Source organism: Chelonia mydas, chromosome 3 (assembly GCF_015237465.2).
Source record: "Chelonia mydas isolate rCheMyd1 chromosome 3, rCheMyd1.pri.v2, whole genome shotgun sequence".
Lineage (NCBI taxonomy): Eukaryota > Metazoa > Chordata > Testudines > Cheloniidae > Chelonia > Chelonia mydas.
In genome coordinates, this window is record NC_057851.1 from 183,247,093 (window position 1) to 183,261,449 (window position 14,357).

The 14,357-nt window shown below is 44.3% G+C and overlaps 1 protein-coding gene across 2 annotated transcripts in view; it reads left to right on the forward strand.

Moving 5' to 3' along the window:
- Positions 1-1,120: 1,120 nt before the first annotated feature.
- The window catches only part of REL (REL proto-oncogene, NF-kB subunit), a 45,542-nt gene continuing 32,305 nt past the window's right edge, over positions 1,121-14,357 (forward strand). The window contains exons 1-3 of one of the 2 annotated variants that reach the window (XM_027822322.3): positions 1,121-1,537; positions 9,682-9,824; positions 13,471-13,619. In XM_027822322.3, the coding sequence (XP_027678123.1) occupies positions 1,531-1,537; positions 9,682-9,824; positions 13,471-13,619 (299 nt within the window). In that variant the 5' untranslated portion in view covers positions 1,121-1,530. Of the gene's footprint in view, positions 1,538-1,982; positions 2,117-9,681; positions 9,825-13,470; positions 13,620-14,357 lie in introns of those variants that run through there. The other variant, XM_043543890.1, reaches the window with a different exon arrangement.

Here is a 14,357-nt window from a genome sequence, read left to right on the forward strand (position 1 = left end):
CTGTGCTGCCAGCGCTCTGGACAGTGCAGCTGTGAGCTCCTTCCGGGCACTGTGGCGGTGTGGCTGGCTCCAGCATGGTAAGGGGTGGGGGTTGGATAAGGGGCAGCAGGTCCTGGGGGACAGTTGGGACAGGGAGCAGGGGGCAGTTGGATGGGGCAGAGGTTCTGGGGGGGCAGTCAGGGAATGGGGAATGGGGGGGTTGGATAGGTGTGGGAGTCCTGGGGGGGCCTGTCAGGGGGTGGGGGTGTGGATAGGAGTTGGGGCAGTCAGCAGACAAGGAGCAGGGGGGGTTGGATGGGTCAGGGGTTCTGAGGGGGGCAGGAACTGGGAGGGGCGGATAGGGGATGCGGGCCAGGCTTTTTGGGGAGGCACAGCCTTCCCTACCTGGCCCTCCATACAGTTTCGCAACCCCGATGTGGCCCTCGAGCCAAAAAGTTTGCCCACCCCTGGTCTAGTAAGTGAAATTGTATTTCTCTCCTACTTTCTTTTTTTATATTGGGTAAAAGTGGCATAAAAAATGTTAAACTCTCTGAATTACCAGCATGCCTTCTGTTTTTAGTGTGTCATTATTCAGGAACCAATTGTCCAATTTACTAAAAAGATCACATTTAACCTACCAATTTTGGCTATTATGGTCTGGGAAGGAGCACAACCTTGGGCTCATAATGGACATTCAGTTGCAACCATGATTATGGAGTGACTGCTTATATTAAACTGCAGCTGTGTGTTTGAGAGAATGTGTTGGATTGCATGCGCGTGTGGCCATTGCCTGGGGGTCCTGTGTCTGTTTTACACATAGGCAACATTTGTGAATGTTGCCACGCCAATACATTACTGTCCCTTCTCTGCTTCGCTCTCTTCGATATTTCTAAAACGCTCATCTTGGTATCAAAATGTGAGGGCCCCCCCCGTGTGTGTAATGATATATGGGGTGCCTGTGGCGTGAGCACGGGTTAGCGTGTGTGTGAGAAAGACAGAGGCGGAAAATCTGTGCCTGCCCAGCAGAGAGGGCTCTCTCGCGCAGCACCGCCAGCTGAGAGGGGATCAGGAAGAGTCGGTACGGCCAATGCTCGCAGAGGACCGTGCCCCACCCAGCGCTGGGATGGGAGGCCTGCGTTACACCCTCGCCACCAAGCGAGGTCAGCTTGGCATGCTCGGGGCGCAGCTGGAGGAAGTAGGCGCGGAGAGCAGCCAGCCTGTTGCTGGGCGGCGGGGGCGGCGGGGGGTGCGCACAGCGAAGTAGCTCTGTAGCACGCAGGGGGAGGGGAGAAATTGCTCCGACTGTAGGTGTAGCCCCGCCGAGATCGCACTTCTCCTCCCGCCGCCTCCCACCGCTGCGGCCGGAGGAAGCGGGTGGGGGGGGAACCGCTGTGTACGCTACTACGTCACCCCGCCCCCCCCGCGGGAAATTCCCCGCCGCGGGGAGGAGCGGCCAAGGTAGGGCCAGGAACAGCTGAGCCGGAGCAGCAGGAGGCGCGGAGCTGCCGCCGCCGAGAGTCCCGGGCTGAGCGCGCGTGCGGAGCGGGCACCATGGCTGGTAAGTGTCCCCGGTGCGCCGCCGGGCGGTCTCCATCGCGCGGACCCCCGCCCTGGGCGCCTTGCGCTCGCTGCCTGGGGCCCGCCGCCCTGCAGGGCTTCCCTGCCGCTGCAGTGCGGTGAGCTGTCGTGATACACGGGTCGGGTTTGCCGTGCAGGCTGCAACCCCTCTCTCTGCTTCTACACGTTTAAAAGCCTCTGAAACCCCGGAAGGACGGGGGGAGAGAGAGAAAGACACTGGGTTGTCTAGGGCTGCCTGCAAATAAAGAACCCTTTAAGCCTGTGACTACCTGTCTAACTTCTATACAACTGGGAGTGAGCTGGGCTGGCGTGTCCTCACCCAGCCTGGGCAGGGCTCTGGGCTTGGCAGAAGGTACCTGCCTTCCATTCATGCCCTTGAGAAGACACCAGCTGCCGCCAGAGGCTTGACTGACGTTATGTGACCTCTCCCAATGGCAGATTTCTGAGTCTGACATGGCTGTTCACCCAGGGGCTACTGTATGTGCAAGCTAACTAAAGATAGCGTCGCCAAAACCCTTGTAAGAATATGACTTTAGTGTGACACACAGGAAGAAGTGAGGTGGGGAAGGAAAGAATTAATTTTTTGTTGTTGTTGTTGATGAAGGGAAGTAGCAGTGTGAGAGCTGGTTGATGGGGAAGTCTATTCACATGACATGTGAGTTTCGAGTGTGTGGTTTTTGTGACAGTATCTATAGAATTTACCAGACCAAATTCATCGTGGGTATAAATGGCAGCAATTCTGTTGACTTCACTATAGTTGTGTCCCCAACATTTTAAATTCCTCTTTCCAGGATAAATCATTAGGAAATTGAAGAGAATAATATTGAACAAGTGTAAAATATACACAGAAATGTGCCTGTCTGTTGGTGTGTTTTTGCAGCAGGAAAATAATATCCTTTCCTGAGGCAGTGATTATTAACAAATGGTCATAATATATTAAGGCAGAGAGACTATATGCTGCCTAAAGTAATGGGGAGAAGCTTCCACATAACTGACTTAAATGAAGCTTTTAGTTGAGAGCTTGTCACAAACTTTACACCATGTGAGATTTTCTCTGGTAGAGGAACAAAATTAAATCAGTTTATTTAAACAATAAATTATATATAAATTGTTTAAATATATATATGGCCAGGTAATTTCCTTGACACAGATGGGGCCACATTTTCAGACTAGGGTACCTAAAGTTAGGCACCTAAATCTGGATTCAAGCAATTAAATATCTGAGTTGGCCCCAAAATCCCTGTTAAGATGCCTAAAATAGGTGTTTAGGTGTCTAATTGTGAACACTCACATTTGAAAATGTGGCCCCAATGTTCCATTTTGTTTGCAGGTGACGTATATAGGGAAATATAATAAGCATATTGTTTAAAGGACAGTTACATTCACTTTCCCCTCAACCCTCACATGGTAGAAGGTGGGAGAGCAAGGCTGGTTATTTGACCAACATGGGCATCCTTTAACAAAAAAAAAAAAACAATTGTGGTGGCATGGGGGTTGGGCCCGGTTTAGGGCCTCTTGTGAGAACCTGTCCCTTACATAGAAATGAGCTCCATCCACTGCTCTGACATCTGCTCACATCTGGGGTAGGAGTGGTGGGCACTAACCCCCTTTTCAAAAACTTTTGGCTGTTTTGCTTGGTTGAAGCCCCTCCTGGGAGCCACTGTTTCTTCCCTCCTTTGATGCTTAACACCTGGGAGGAAGGCACTGGTTCCTACCCTGCCTTACCCTCCCATTAAGCAGATTTTTTTTGAAGGGGGCAGGGAGGGGGAAGGAAGAGAGTAAATGCCTGCCAGCTGCAGGGAGCTTTGGAGGAGAGTCTCCCCTTTCTCATCAAGGCAGCCAAGAGACTGCCTGCTCTGCAAGCTGCCAGGAGCCTAGGCTCCTTCTCAGCTGTCATAGCTGGGAATGGGATTTTTTCCTGCTGTGAGGATGGGTACTCCCAAAGGATCCTAACGTGTCATTTTACCCCTTGAAAGGAATATAACAAAGCATTTAAATTTTAAAAATGGCTGCCATATTGGACAGTTGCTGCCCTTGATCGTCATGGCTTGTGGCAATCTGAGTGTCAAGGGTAGAAAGCTGCACTTTAAAGCAATCACTCAGAACTTGCCTCTCACAATAGAAAATCTTCCAATTGCAAAGGTTAATGTGACCTGAAAAGCCCCAGTTGTTTAAGTAGTGTGTCTTGGCTCATGCATGCTTGCAGTGAATTATGAGGACCAATATATATTGCACATGAACAGGTTGTCAAAATTTACTCATGATTTTTGGCTGCTTAAATGTTTAGGTGTCCACCTTAAAGGGACCTGAGTTGTGTACAGTTCCTATAAATTGTCTCAAGTTGAGCACCTAAAATCTGAGTGCCTCCCTCCCCAAATCACTAGTCACATCTGAAAATCTTGGGCTATTTTTCTTATTCTGCCACTTAAAACTGTATAGCTAAAAAGGTGACAGTCATGATTTTTAGAAGCAATATTAAATCCTTGTGTGAGTAGCCCTTAGGTGGCCATAAGGAACGAGTTAGTGAACAAACATAACATTTGAATTAGTTAAACAAAATGTTAAAAAGATTCTGATAACTTTCAAAATGGTTCATTGAAATCTAAAAGAGAAATGAATCATTGTTCAAATATAGAGGCTAAATTTACAGTATAAGTCTCAGATCTGGGGAGGACATCAGTTGGCTAATGTCAGCTTATTGCTCAACTGAATCCAGTTCACATCAGAACAGGTCATGGCCAAAATCAATTAGTATGAAAATGAGAGGCAATACCACAGAAAGTGATCACAGATTTGGTAGCCAAAGGAATCCAGAGTTGTAATTTAGTTTCTCTTGGTCTCAATGAAGCACTTGCGTTCCACATCCTTTCAAAAGTTTGTCCTCTGGAATCTTTCATGGGGATTTAAAATTTTTAATTTTAGAACTGGTTGCATTAATTAGAGAGGTTGCTGGGAAGAAAAGTGTTCCCAAACCTATATATGATTTGTGAATGTCTGCTCAGTCAACCATTGCCCGTGTGCATGTTTGATCTGCTCATCTAAATACTGGCTCTTAATCAGATAAATCAAATTATTGAATTCACACACAATTTTTAAAAAATGTATATTGTATTTTGGAGCAGATAGGCTGAAACAGTAGATATCTATCTCTGTTATCTGCGACTAATATATTTTCAACTTATTAGTAATTGGTGAAGGAATTTTTCAGCAGGGGAAGTTCTTAACTTCCTAGTATTTACAAGCTTCTCTTCTAGTTACTATTCTGTAATGTCACATGACAAGAAAGAAGAAGTACATGAAGTAGTTGTGCCTCTAAACTACCTCTGTTTAGAAGGTGCACAGTTCATGAATGCTTGGGTAGAGGGTTGCTCGTTCTGAATTAAGAATGAATTTGCACTTGTTTTAGGTTGCATCAGAATGTTTTATAGTAGATCTGTGATCAGTACTCCTCCCTGGCTTGCTATGGGGGCGGCAAATGCTTAAAATTTAAGGCCTAATTTTTCAGACGTGCCCGCTGATTTTGGGGTATGCAGATTGGGGCACCTGGTCCACAGATTCTGAACAGGGTATCTACACGTGAGTTGGAAGGGCAGAATTTTCCCACCAGCGCCACCATAATGTCCATACCTAATGTACCCCACTGCACTGGGATTTTGTGCAGTGACTTTGCATTGTTGATAGTCAAACTCCCACCACTCTGTGGCCCGCCTCCACCTCATTCACACACTCAAGATACTGCATCAGAGTGCATGTCCATAGAACAATCCCCAGTTGAATGCCAGAATTGCGGAGTCTCATGACTTTGACTCTTCACGCAGCCTGTCCCCTCTGTGCGGAAGAATCTGTGGCTCTGCTAGCTGATTCCATGATCCAGTTGTTTTTCCTGCAGTGCATTGAAAGATGCATGGTGTGTCACAGCCAACTTCCCTTCGTCCTTCACCTTTCCGTGAACTCATCACTGAGGTACAACCAGACTTCCCAGATAATTCAGGAATTCCACTTGCAAATACAAATCCTCCCTTCAAGACAAATATTTTGCACATATTTCTCCTTCTCTATTTCCATTGCACGTCTTTGGGCATTAGGTATTCTAGTTAAAGGCAGAGCCATCCAATCCTTGAAAGCCCTTTACAGTCACAGCTGCACTTTTGCATGAGATCTTTAGCAATCATGGTAAAGAACCCGCTTCTTAATGGTAGACAGGGAAATCAGTATTTGCTTCCATATTTTAGTTTTAATTCTGTTGGCTTGTTGCGTATCTAACTTTATCTAACTGTCTATGCTTTCTCAGTTTGGATATGCTTTCTTTGTCACTGATACAGAATCAAGTCCCAGATCTTGAATCAGTTTAACTTTCATTCCTTGCTGTACTCACATTGTCATTGATGGTTTCACTAGTTTCTCCCACTCATGTCATCAAGAATTTACCTCTCATTTTCTTTAAATTATGTATTGCAGTTTTCAGTGCATTCATGCAAATACAAATGCAGTACCATGACAAAAAGAGAAATAGGCATGCTGGGATACAGAGCACAATAATCCTATGGCCAATAAACATAAGTACAAATGAAACTATTAGTAGTTCCTTTAATATGGATTTGTAGGTTTTCTTCCATTTCAGTTTCATGTCTCAGTAGTTGACTAAAGGTAATTAAGCAGCATATTACTCTTCCAGAATTAGTCCTCGTTGCCATTGCATGAATGTCTGCTTTAGACGTAGTTTATATTTCTTCTACTCTTAAAAAGTATGTGTTTCTGTGTGGAGGCCCTTTGTCTGTGTGAGTGGGGATTGTGAAATAGTCTCAGCTGTGTTGCTTTGGCAAGAGCACATTAATTTACAGAAAATGGGGACAAGGAATGGATGTCTAGTATTACTACAAAGAGTGATGATTTTCAGTCTCCATGAGCTTTGGTTCACACAAACCTTTTTGTGTTTCTTGTCTACCTGGTGCCTCCTTTAGTAAAGCTGTAGATGATAATTTGGTTCTTAAAGAAAGAAAATCAAATTAAAATTAAGTTTAATTTCTAATCTCTGGAGGTTACTGCGTCATTGGGTTCTGCTTTCCCACAAGCACACACCTACTGTTAAGCAGTGGGGGTGACTTAAGTAACCTTTATTTCAACCACAAATTAAATCTACATAAAGACAATTGAGGCCTGACTTTTAAAATGAGGTTGATATCATCAGTGGGTGAGACACTAACCCTTTCAGATGTGTATATTGAAGGTAAAATTATAGGTTAAAGTAGAGATATTAAAGTCCTTGAAGCAATTGCTATAAAACACAGTCATAACTGACAGGACTCTATATGGCTTTGACAGGTGAAGTGGGTGGGTGGAGTTGTGGGCACATGTACGTATATTTGCACGCACATGTGTGTATATCTATATCTCCTAAGTAACATGATGATTAGGCACTTTATAATTGCCTAGATAGATACTCATTTCTTTATTTTAATAATAATGCTTAGCACATCTATGGCAATTTCTATCTATAGATCCCAAAGTGCTCCACAAAAGTGTGTATCTTTATCTCCATTTATAGATGAGGAAAACAAAGCACAAGGGAGATAAGTGATAATGCCCAAGGTGATATAGCTGCTCATTGGTAGAGCCTCCTGACTCTCTGTATGGTGCCCCAACCACTGGACTATGCTTGTGAGAGAAGTATAAGTAGTTCTGAGTGTGTGAGAGACATTTGCACACAATTTATGGGGCCCAATTCTGAGAGATGCTAAGAAACCTGATCTCGCCGTTGAAGTCACTCCCTGTGTTGCTTCTGTGGTTTTGTTTTTGTTTTATCATCTCTGTTTCTATGATGTATTCTCTTCTCGCTAGTCATGCTTCTTCTGTCCAGAAGACAGCATGTGCAAAAGCATACCTCAAGAAGGGGCAGAGCTTAGGAAAGGGACAACCCTTTTAAAAGAACAGGAGCCAGGATGATGGCCAGCATGTATTGAATATGTCCACTCATTTTCTGATGTCATTTCTAAAGTTGTCAGATGTTGACCTGGACATTCACTGGCTGGAAACTGGCATATTTGGTTACTTCCATTTTATGAGAAGTTGGCTAAAAACAATGTTAAGGCTTATTTTGTCATTCCAAAAGGTTTCGGCAACAAAATATGAAATAGTGCAATCTTGGAAACTAGAGACATGAGACAAAATTCTCTTTGGTTCAGCTGATGGGGTTACACAGATGTAAAAATGTTCAGATTACTGGGGAACTTTTTGGTACCTTTCCCCAATTTAGAAACACCCAAATTGTCTCCAGCCTTGTTCATAGATTAATAGACTTTAAGGCCAGAAGAGACCATTAAAATCGCCTAGTCTGACATTTTGCATAATACAAGCCAAAGCACCTCACCAGTGGTTCCTGCATCAAACCCATAGCTGCTGGCTGAGCTATAGCATATCTTTTAGAAAGACCTCCAGATTGATTTAAAGACTTCCCCCCCCCCCAGCCAGCAAAAGAACTTCTATGCATATCACCATTCCAGAGCTATCTATCAATATAAAAGTAAAAGTCAATATGCTGTCATGCAGATGGAGTTCTTCTTTTCTCTTACACATTATTCTTTCAAGAGCTGTTCTGTCACTTAGCTTACTCCACTTTCCTGTTCTAGGAGATGAGTGATTTATAGTAGTCCAATAAAAGACATTTTGGGCCCAACAAATCTAGTAGGAAATGACATTCTTGTGAACCAGTACATGCAGGCTTTGAGTTGGTGAGTCCCAATATTAGCCATATTGGCAGCAAGAACAGGGTTTAATAAGAAGTTAATACTGAAGTGTATCTCTCCCCAGAAACTCCTATAGAACTGTCCAAAATATATGTGGGAAGGAATGAGAGGATCTTCTGTCTCTTTAATGTCTACTTTGGGTACAACAATTGAAGTTCTAACATTGTTTTGCTGACATGCTATAGGATCTTTGCTCTCAAATGTATTTAACTGTGTCATATTACCATTGCTGCTTCTTTGTAATGCACATCTAGCTTGTCTGTGTAGAATGTTGTTTTTTATTGAGCATGAGGTGTAAGTCAATGCAGAGTTTGACCATGTGTGTGTTCCAACTAAAATAATTCAGCTTCTAAACTAAACCTTTTATTTATTCATTTTTGCTTCTCCAGTATTTGCTGCTCACATACCACTAGACTGTTATGTCACTGCTTGACTGGCTAGCATTTTCAGTGCTGTTAGTGAGGGTAGAATTCACTCTAGTTAGACTTAAGTGGAGCCGAGGCCTTGTCCTGGCCCTCAGCAGAGGGTGAATATTATCCTGAAAAAAGTATGTAGACTCCTGCTAAGTCAGGATCTTTCCAAAGCCTTAACTAATGTCAGCCCCACCATCTCCTGAAACCAGTTCCCTGAAAGTTGCCTTCTCACACATTGGGCCCTTTGACAGCTTCCCAGTAGCCTTTACTAAAATCTTGTGAGAACCCTTGCTGCTCATGCTGGCTCCTGTGGGAGGTGCACAGCTCAAAGTATAGCAATGCAATTTCTGGGTCCACAGGAAAGAAACTGAAAGCATTAGGGGATTTTGCCTAATTTGCATAGAACGTATTGCTTCACTGCAGTAGGAGCTAAATCAATCGATTCAGGGGAAACACCTTCATTTTGAGGGGACTCGCATTCAGAAAAATTACTATAATTTAAAAGTTCAGCCATTCCCTTTGACTAATGATATGTTCATTTTGACATTACGAAATAATCTTTCAGCAGACAGGCCCTCACCAGTGTCTAAGAGAAACTGAGCTCCATGGGGAGGGAACCCTGCTAATGATTATTTATATTACAACAATGCATAGAAGCCTCCTCCTCTGGGGCTCCCATTGTGTTCATATACACAGTAAGAGACAGACCCTGCCCTGAGGAGCCACCAGTCTAAATATATAAGACAGATGAGTGTGAGAGAGGATTTATCATCACCCCCAATTTCACAGAGTGGGAACTGAGGCACAGATAAACTAAATGATTTACCCAAGGTCACAAAAAAAATCTGGAGAAGATCCAGGAGTAGAACCTAGATCCCGATCCAGTGCTTTAACCATAAAGCCATCCTTCCTTTTGCTTTTTTAAGCTGTATTGTGTTGTAACCTTAAATATTTTCATTTTCCTAAAGGTGGGTCTGAACCCTGCGTAGAAATATTCGAGCAACCCAGGCAAAGAGGCATGCGTTTCAGGTACAAATGTGAGGGAAGATCAGCAGGCAGCATTCCAGGAGAACGCAGTACCGACAGCAATAAGACATATCCCTCTGTGGAGGTAATACTGTTGTTATCCATAATTATTTTTTTCATTGCACCATGCTGCAGGTGTGCATGGCACTTTATACAGTAAATAAGTGGCCTGATTCTCCATTCTGTAATCCTGGTTTTTTGTTTGTTTTTTCTTTCTCTATCATAACTTCACTGAAGCTGATGAAGTTACAACAACTAACATAACAGAGTGGAGAATAAGCCTCTTGGTTCCTACTCTGCAAAGCTTACAGTCTAAATTGACAGCAGTCAGACAAGCTGCAGAGGAAGGTAGCAAGCCAGGGTGATGGAAGGAAGGGACACAGAGTATGCCTACTTGGTGGCTTGGGTTGTTCAGGATGGACTGGGTTTCTTCTTAGCTTTTTGTTTGTTCTGGGTACTTGCATAACTATGTTTTTTAACAATTGAGGGGGAATTAACTAGAGGACTAATTGCAGGTTCTGAGGAGGGTTTTGAAGGAGGTTGTCTGGGATACAGGGTTTGGGAAGGGTGTGCCAGCTGCAGGATGTAGCACTGGAGAAGGCCCAGAGGTGCTTGTTGCAGATGGGAACAAAGGGAGCCTGGGGTGAGGTGAATTTGGGGGAATGTAGGGATCAAATAGATAGATACATATAACCAGTGATTCGGAGGTAGAGCTGTACAGAGCCTGGAAAACCCCAATGAGGAGTCTGAAGTTGAGGTGGAAAGGGATGCAGAGTCAATAAAGCACTCGAGAAAGGGGAGTGATGTGGTCAGAACAGCAGGAGAAGATGATTTGGTAGCTGCATTATAGATAGATTGAATGGGAATAAGGTAGATGTCAGGAAGTTAGGAGAGAAGAGATTCACAGTAGTCTAGGCAGGACATGATCAAGGCCTGGACAAGGATTTGGGCAGTAGAGATGAAAAGGAATGGATGGATTTCGGAGCTGTTGTAAAGGAAACAGCCTCAGGAGTTAGCAACAGCCTGAATGTGTGGGATGAAGGAACATGAGTTTGTGAGCCTGGGAAACGGGAAGGGTCACGGAAATATCTGCTGTGATGGAGAAGGGAGGGGAGGACTTGGGGAGGTAGATGAATTGCAGCTTTATTGTGTTGCTTTTAAGTTGATGGTGGGACATCCAGGAATAACTGTATCAGGGCATGCGGAGGGGAGAGGTAGATGTGGGAGTCATCAATAGTTGAAACCATGAGGGGGGTTAAGATCCCATCGGGGTAATATATATAGAGAGAAGAGGGGGCCCAAGGACAGAATCTTATGGCATACTAGCGAAGAGGAGAAAAGGGGAGACGATGAAGCCTTTAGGCAGACATTGAAGGAGCTGTCTGAGAGAGAGGTGGTGTGCCAGCTGCATAAAAGCCCCTGGAGATGAGCGAGAGTTGAAAAGGATGGTGTGTGGACAATGGGGCTGAAACAGCAGTGTGTAGCTCCACATCACAGATAGAAGCAGTGCTATGAAATGGAACCCTGTCCCTGGAGCTCTGATTGGCAAGGGAATGAACAAACAAGAGGTGCCAGCTTCCCCCGCTCTTTGACTGATTAAAGAGCTGGCAGGAAATCCCACCCTGTCTGTGTCTTGTTGGCTCTCCTGCAATTGGAGAAGGGAAAGGGACTGTGTGGGCTGCTAGAGAGGGCGTGTTCTTGCGCAGGGACATAGCAGGCTGAGTCCAGGGAGCAGGCTGAGCATGTGGCCCTGTGACCCTGAACAGTGCTGCACTTGAGGATCAGCCAGAGCCCGAAAGGAAGGAGGCCCCTGATCGTGTCTGAGAGAGCATGGTGGAGATGGCAGGTTTGCTGCTCAAGGTGACTGTTGCTAACAAAGCTGTGTGTGTTATCAATAGCAGTGTCGAAGTGATTTCTGGGTGATTTCCTGCATCCCAAAGGGCTGTAGGTGGGATTTCCACTCCAACGCCAGGGGTGGGAGTTCGGAACTGACTATCAGCAAAGAGAACCAGCCTCCACCATAGGTGGAAAGGTCCAGGAGGGCGAGGGTAGAGAGGAACCCTGTGGGTTTAGTGAGAGCAGTGGGGTGGAAGAGGTGAAAATCTGATTGCAAGAGTAAAGGAGAGAGTTAGCAGGGAAGGAAGTCAAAGCAGGAAGAGTTGGCTGCATGCTGAAGGGCTTAGGTGTGAAGAGGAGGTGGGGGAAAGGAGTAAGTATTTAGAGAGTCTGGGATTATTCTTAGGTTAAGAATAGACCGTGACATATCTGAAGGCTGAGAGAAAAGAACCAGATGATAGAGCGAGTGAGAGAGAGCACGAATGAGGAGGGAATGAGGGAGGTTTCAGAGTATTATGGAGACCAGGATCAGACAAAGGGATGGAGAAAAAGAATACAATGAATGCTTCATCCTCAGAGACAGGGTGGGGGCGGGAAGAAAATGTTGAGGGAGGAATGGAACAGTTTTGAGGCGGGGGAAGTGGAGGAGGAGAGCCAGTATCACAGTTAACGTACACCCCTTAACATATCTGTCAGATATGTTTTCAAGCTGTTACACTTCAATCAGTTTAGGCCAAACTGTGCCCTTAGATTCACCCACGTAACCCTCACTGACTCCACTGGGAGCTGTCTGCCTGAGGGCAGAATTTGGCGCACATATCTGAAGCGCACTGGGAGTTAGGCTCACAACTGTCCTAAAAAACCTAGTGGGAGTGGGAGGTTTTGTGCAGCTCCATGCACAGTGTGCTGATCATTTTGCCAAAGGCTCAAGAGGGTCTTTTCTCTTAAAATGGTCGTATGGCTCAAAGCTGTAATGATAACGTTATAGGTCCTGTACAGCATACTTTAGTTGGGAAAAATCTGTTGCTTCAACAGATTGGAATCTCGCCTGTGTAAGGGTTCCTACCATTTTTGGATCAACTAATGGGTCTAATCCAACTCCCATTGAAATAATGGAAAAACTGTCATTGATTTCAGTGAGAGCTGAATCTTGCCCTTCAGTGGGAGTCCCTGTGTGGCCCTGAGTGCGGAATTGGATATATTTGTAATGAAAATTAGGCATGGTAATAAAATATACCTTGTAATGTCAGGGCAAAATGCACCCCACACAGAATGCCTGCATGAAGCTTACGCAGCACTTTAGGCGCTCTGCACAGGGGCAAATTTAGCTTCTAGATCCTGATGCAAAGTCCATTGATCCAACATAAATACGCCGACTGACTTAGTGGGGCATTGAGTCAGGCCTATGGAGAGTTCTCTGAGTCGAGAGTAGAGGGACATTGTTTTCACAACAACATGGAGTAGAAAGAATTAAAATGTAAAAGAAATCAATAGTTTGACAATGACCAGTGAATTTCTTGACTGCAAACCTCTTGTAACTTAGCCAGGCTGGTTAATGATGTGATTTATTTTTTCAAATAAAAGCCTAATTCTTTCTGGACATTTCAGATATCTATATTTTGTCAGACAAATGGCTGAAATACACTATATTTTTATTTGTAATTGTTCCATCTCTGGCTTTCAATGTGAAATGAATGGTAATTTGATGAAACAGCCTGTGAATTTTCAGGAGAAAAGGATTGGGTTTTCCCTTCTAGTGCAACAATTAAGACAAACTGTATTCCCAGTTATCCATAGGACCTTGTCAGTGTCACCTGTCCACTGTCCAGAACTATGCAATCTTTTAGACCGATGTGATTTAGAATTTAAGTGTATTTCTCCTTAAATTTTTGCAGGTTCTGAACTTTGATGATAAAGTGAAAGTAAGGATTACATTAGTGACAAAGAATGAGCCCTACAAGCCGCATCCTCATGACCTGGTTGGAAAAGACTGTAGGGATGGCTACTATGAAGCAGAATTTGGACGAGATCGCAGAGTCCTATCGTAAGTAGCAGTGTTGTGTTGAGTTTTAGACTAAAAATGTCAGTGATGTGCTGGAGAGGTTCTCGGGGGGCGGTCAACCAGGAAACCTTTGTTAAAATCCCACCACCAGATTGAAAGGACAGTTGGAATGATTTCTTTGCCAGAGCTGGAGTTCTCTCCCCTCTGTGTATTCTCCTAACCCATCCCTGACAGACACACCTAATCCCTGGCACCCTACAAAATATTTCTGAACAGAACTGTCTGTTTGCCTTTGGAATATGCTATTTGTTTAGTACCTTATTTAGTCTCTTCCTTTCCCATCCTCCTGCCTCTGTTTCTCTCTCTTTCTTGACTTTATTTCTCTTTTTTCTTTCCTCTGCATTTCCTATTAGGCAGCTCCTAATGCCCACCTCTTGTGGGCTTGACTTCCAGCCCTTTCCCACTCTATGCACTAAAATGGTCAGTCGTGAAATAGGTAATAATATTTAATTTGTCATCATTAGAATCAACACTCTCTAAGGAGATTAATGGAGTTTAGGAGAGTAATAATAATTTCATAATAATTGTTTCAGGCTTTCTGTAGGCTCAGGAAGACAACTCTGCATTGATTAACACAGCATTCACATTTGGAAGGTTATCTTTGCAACCACAAGGCCTAGAAACTTACCTTATTTTTTAAATGAACACTTATAACACTAAATGTCATGCAGGCCCATAAATAAATCAAGCAGGCCAGGTGTTTGGAGACAGTGGATTAGA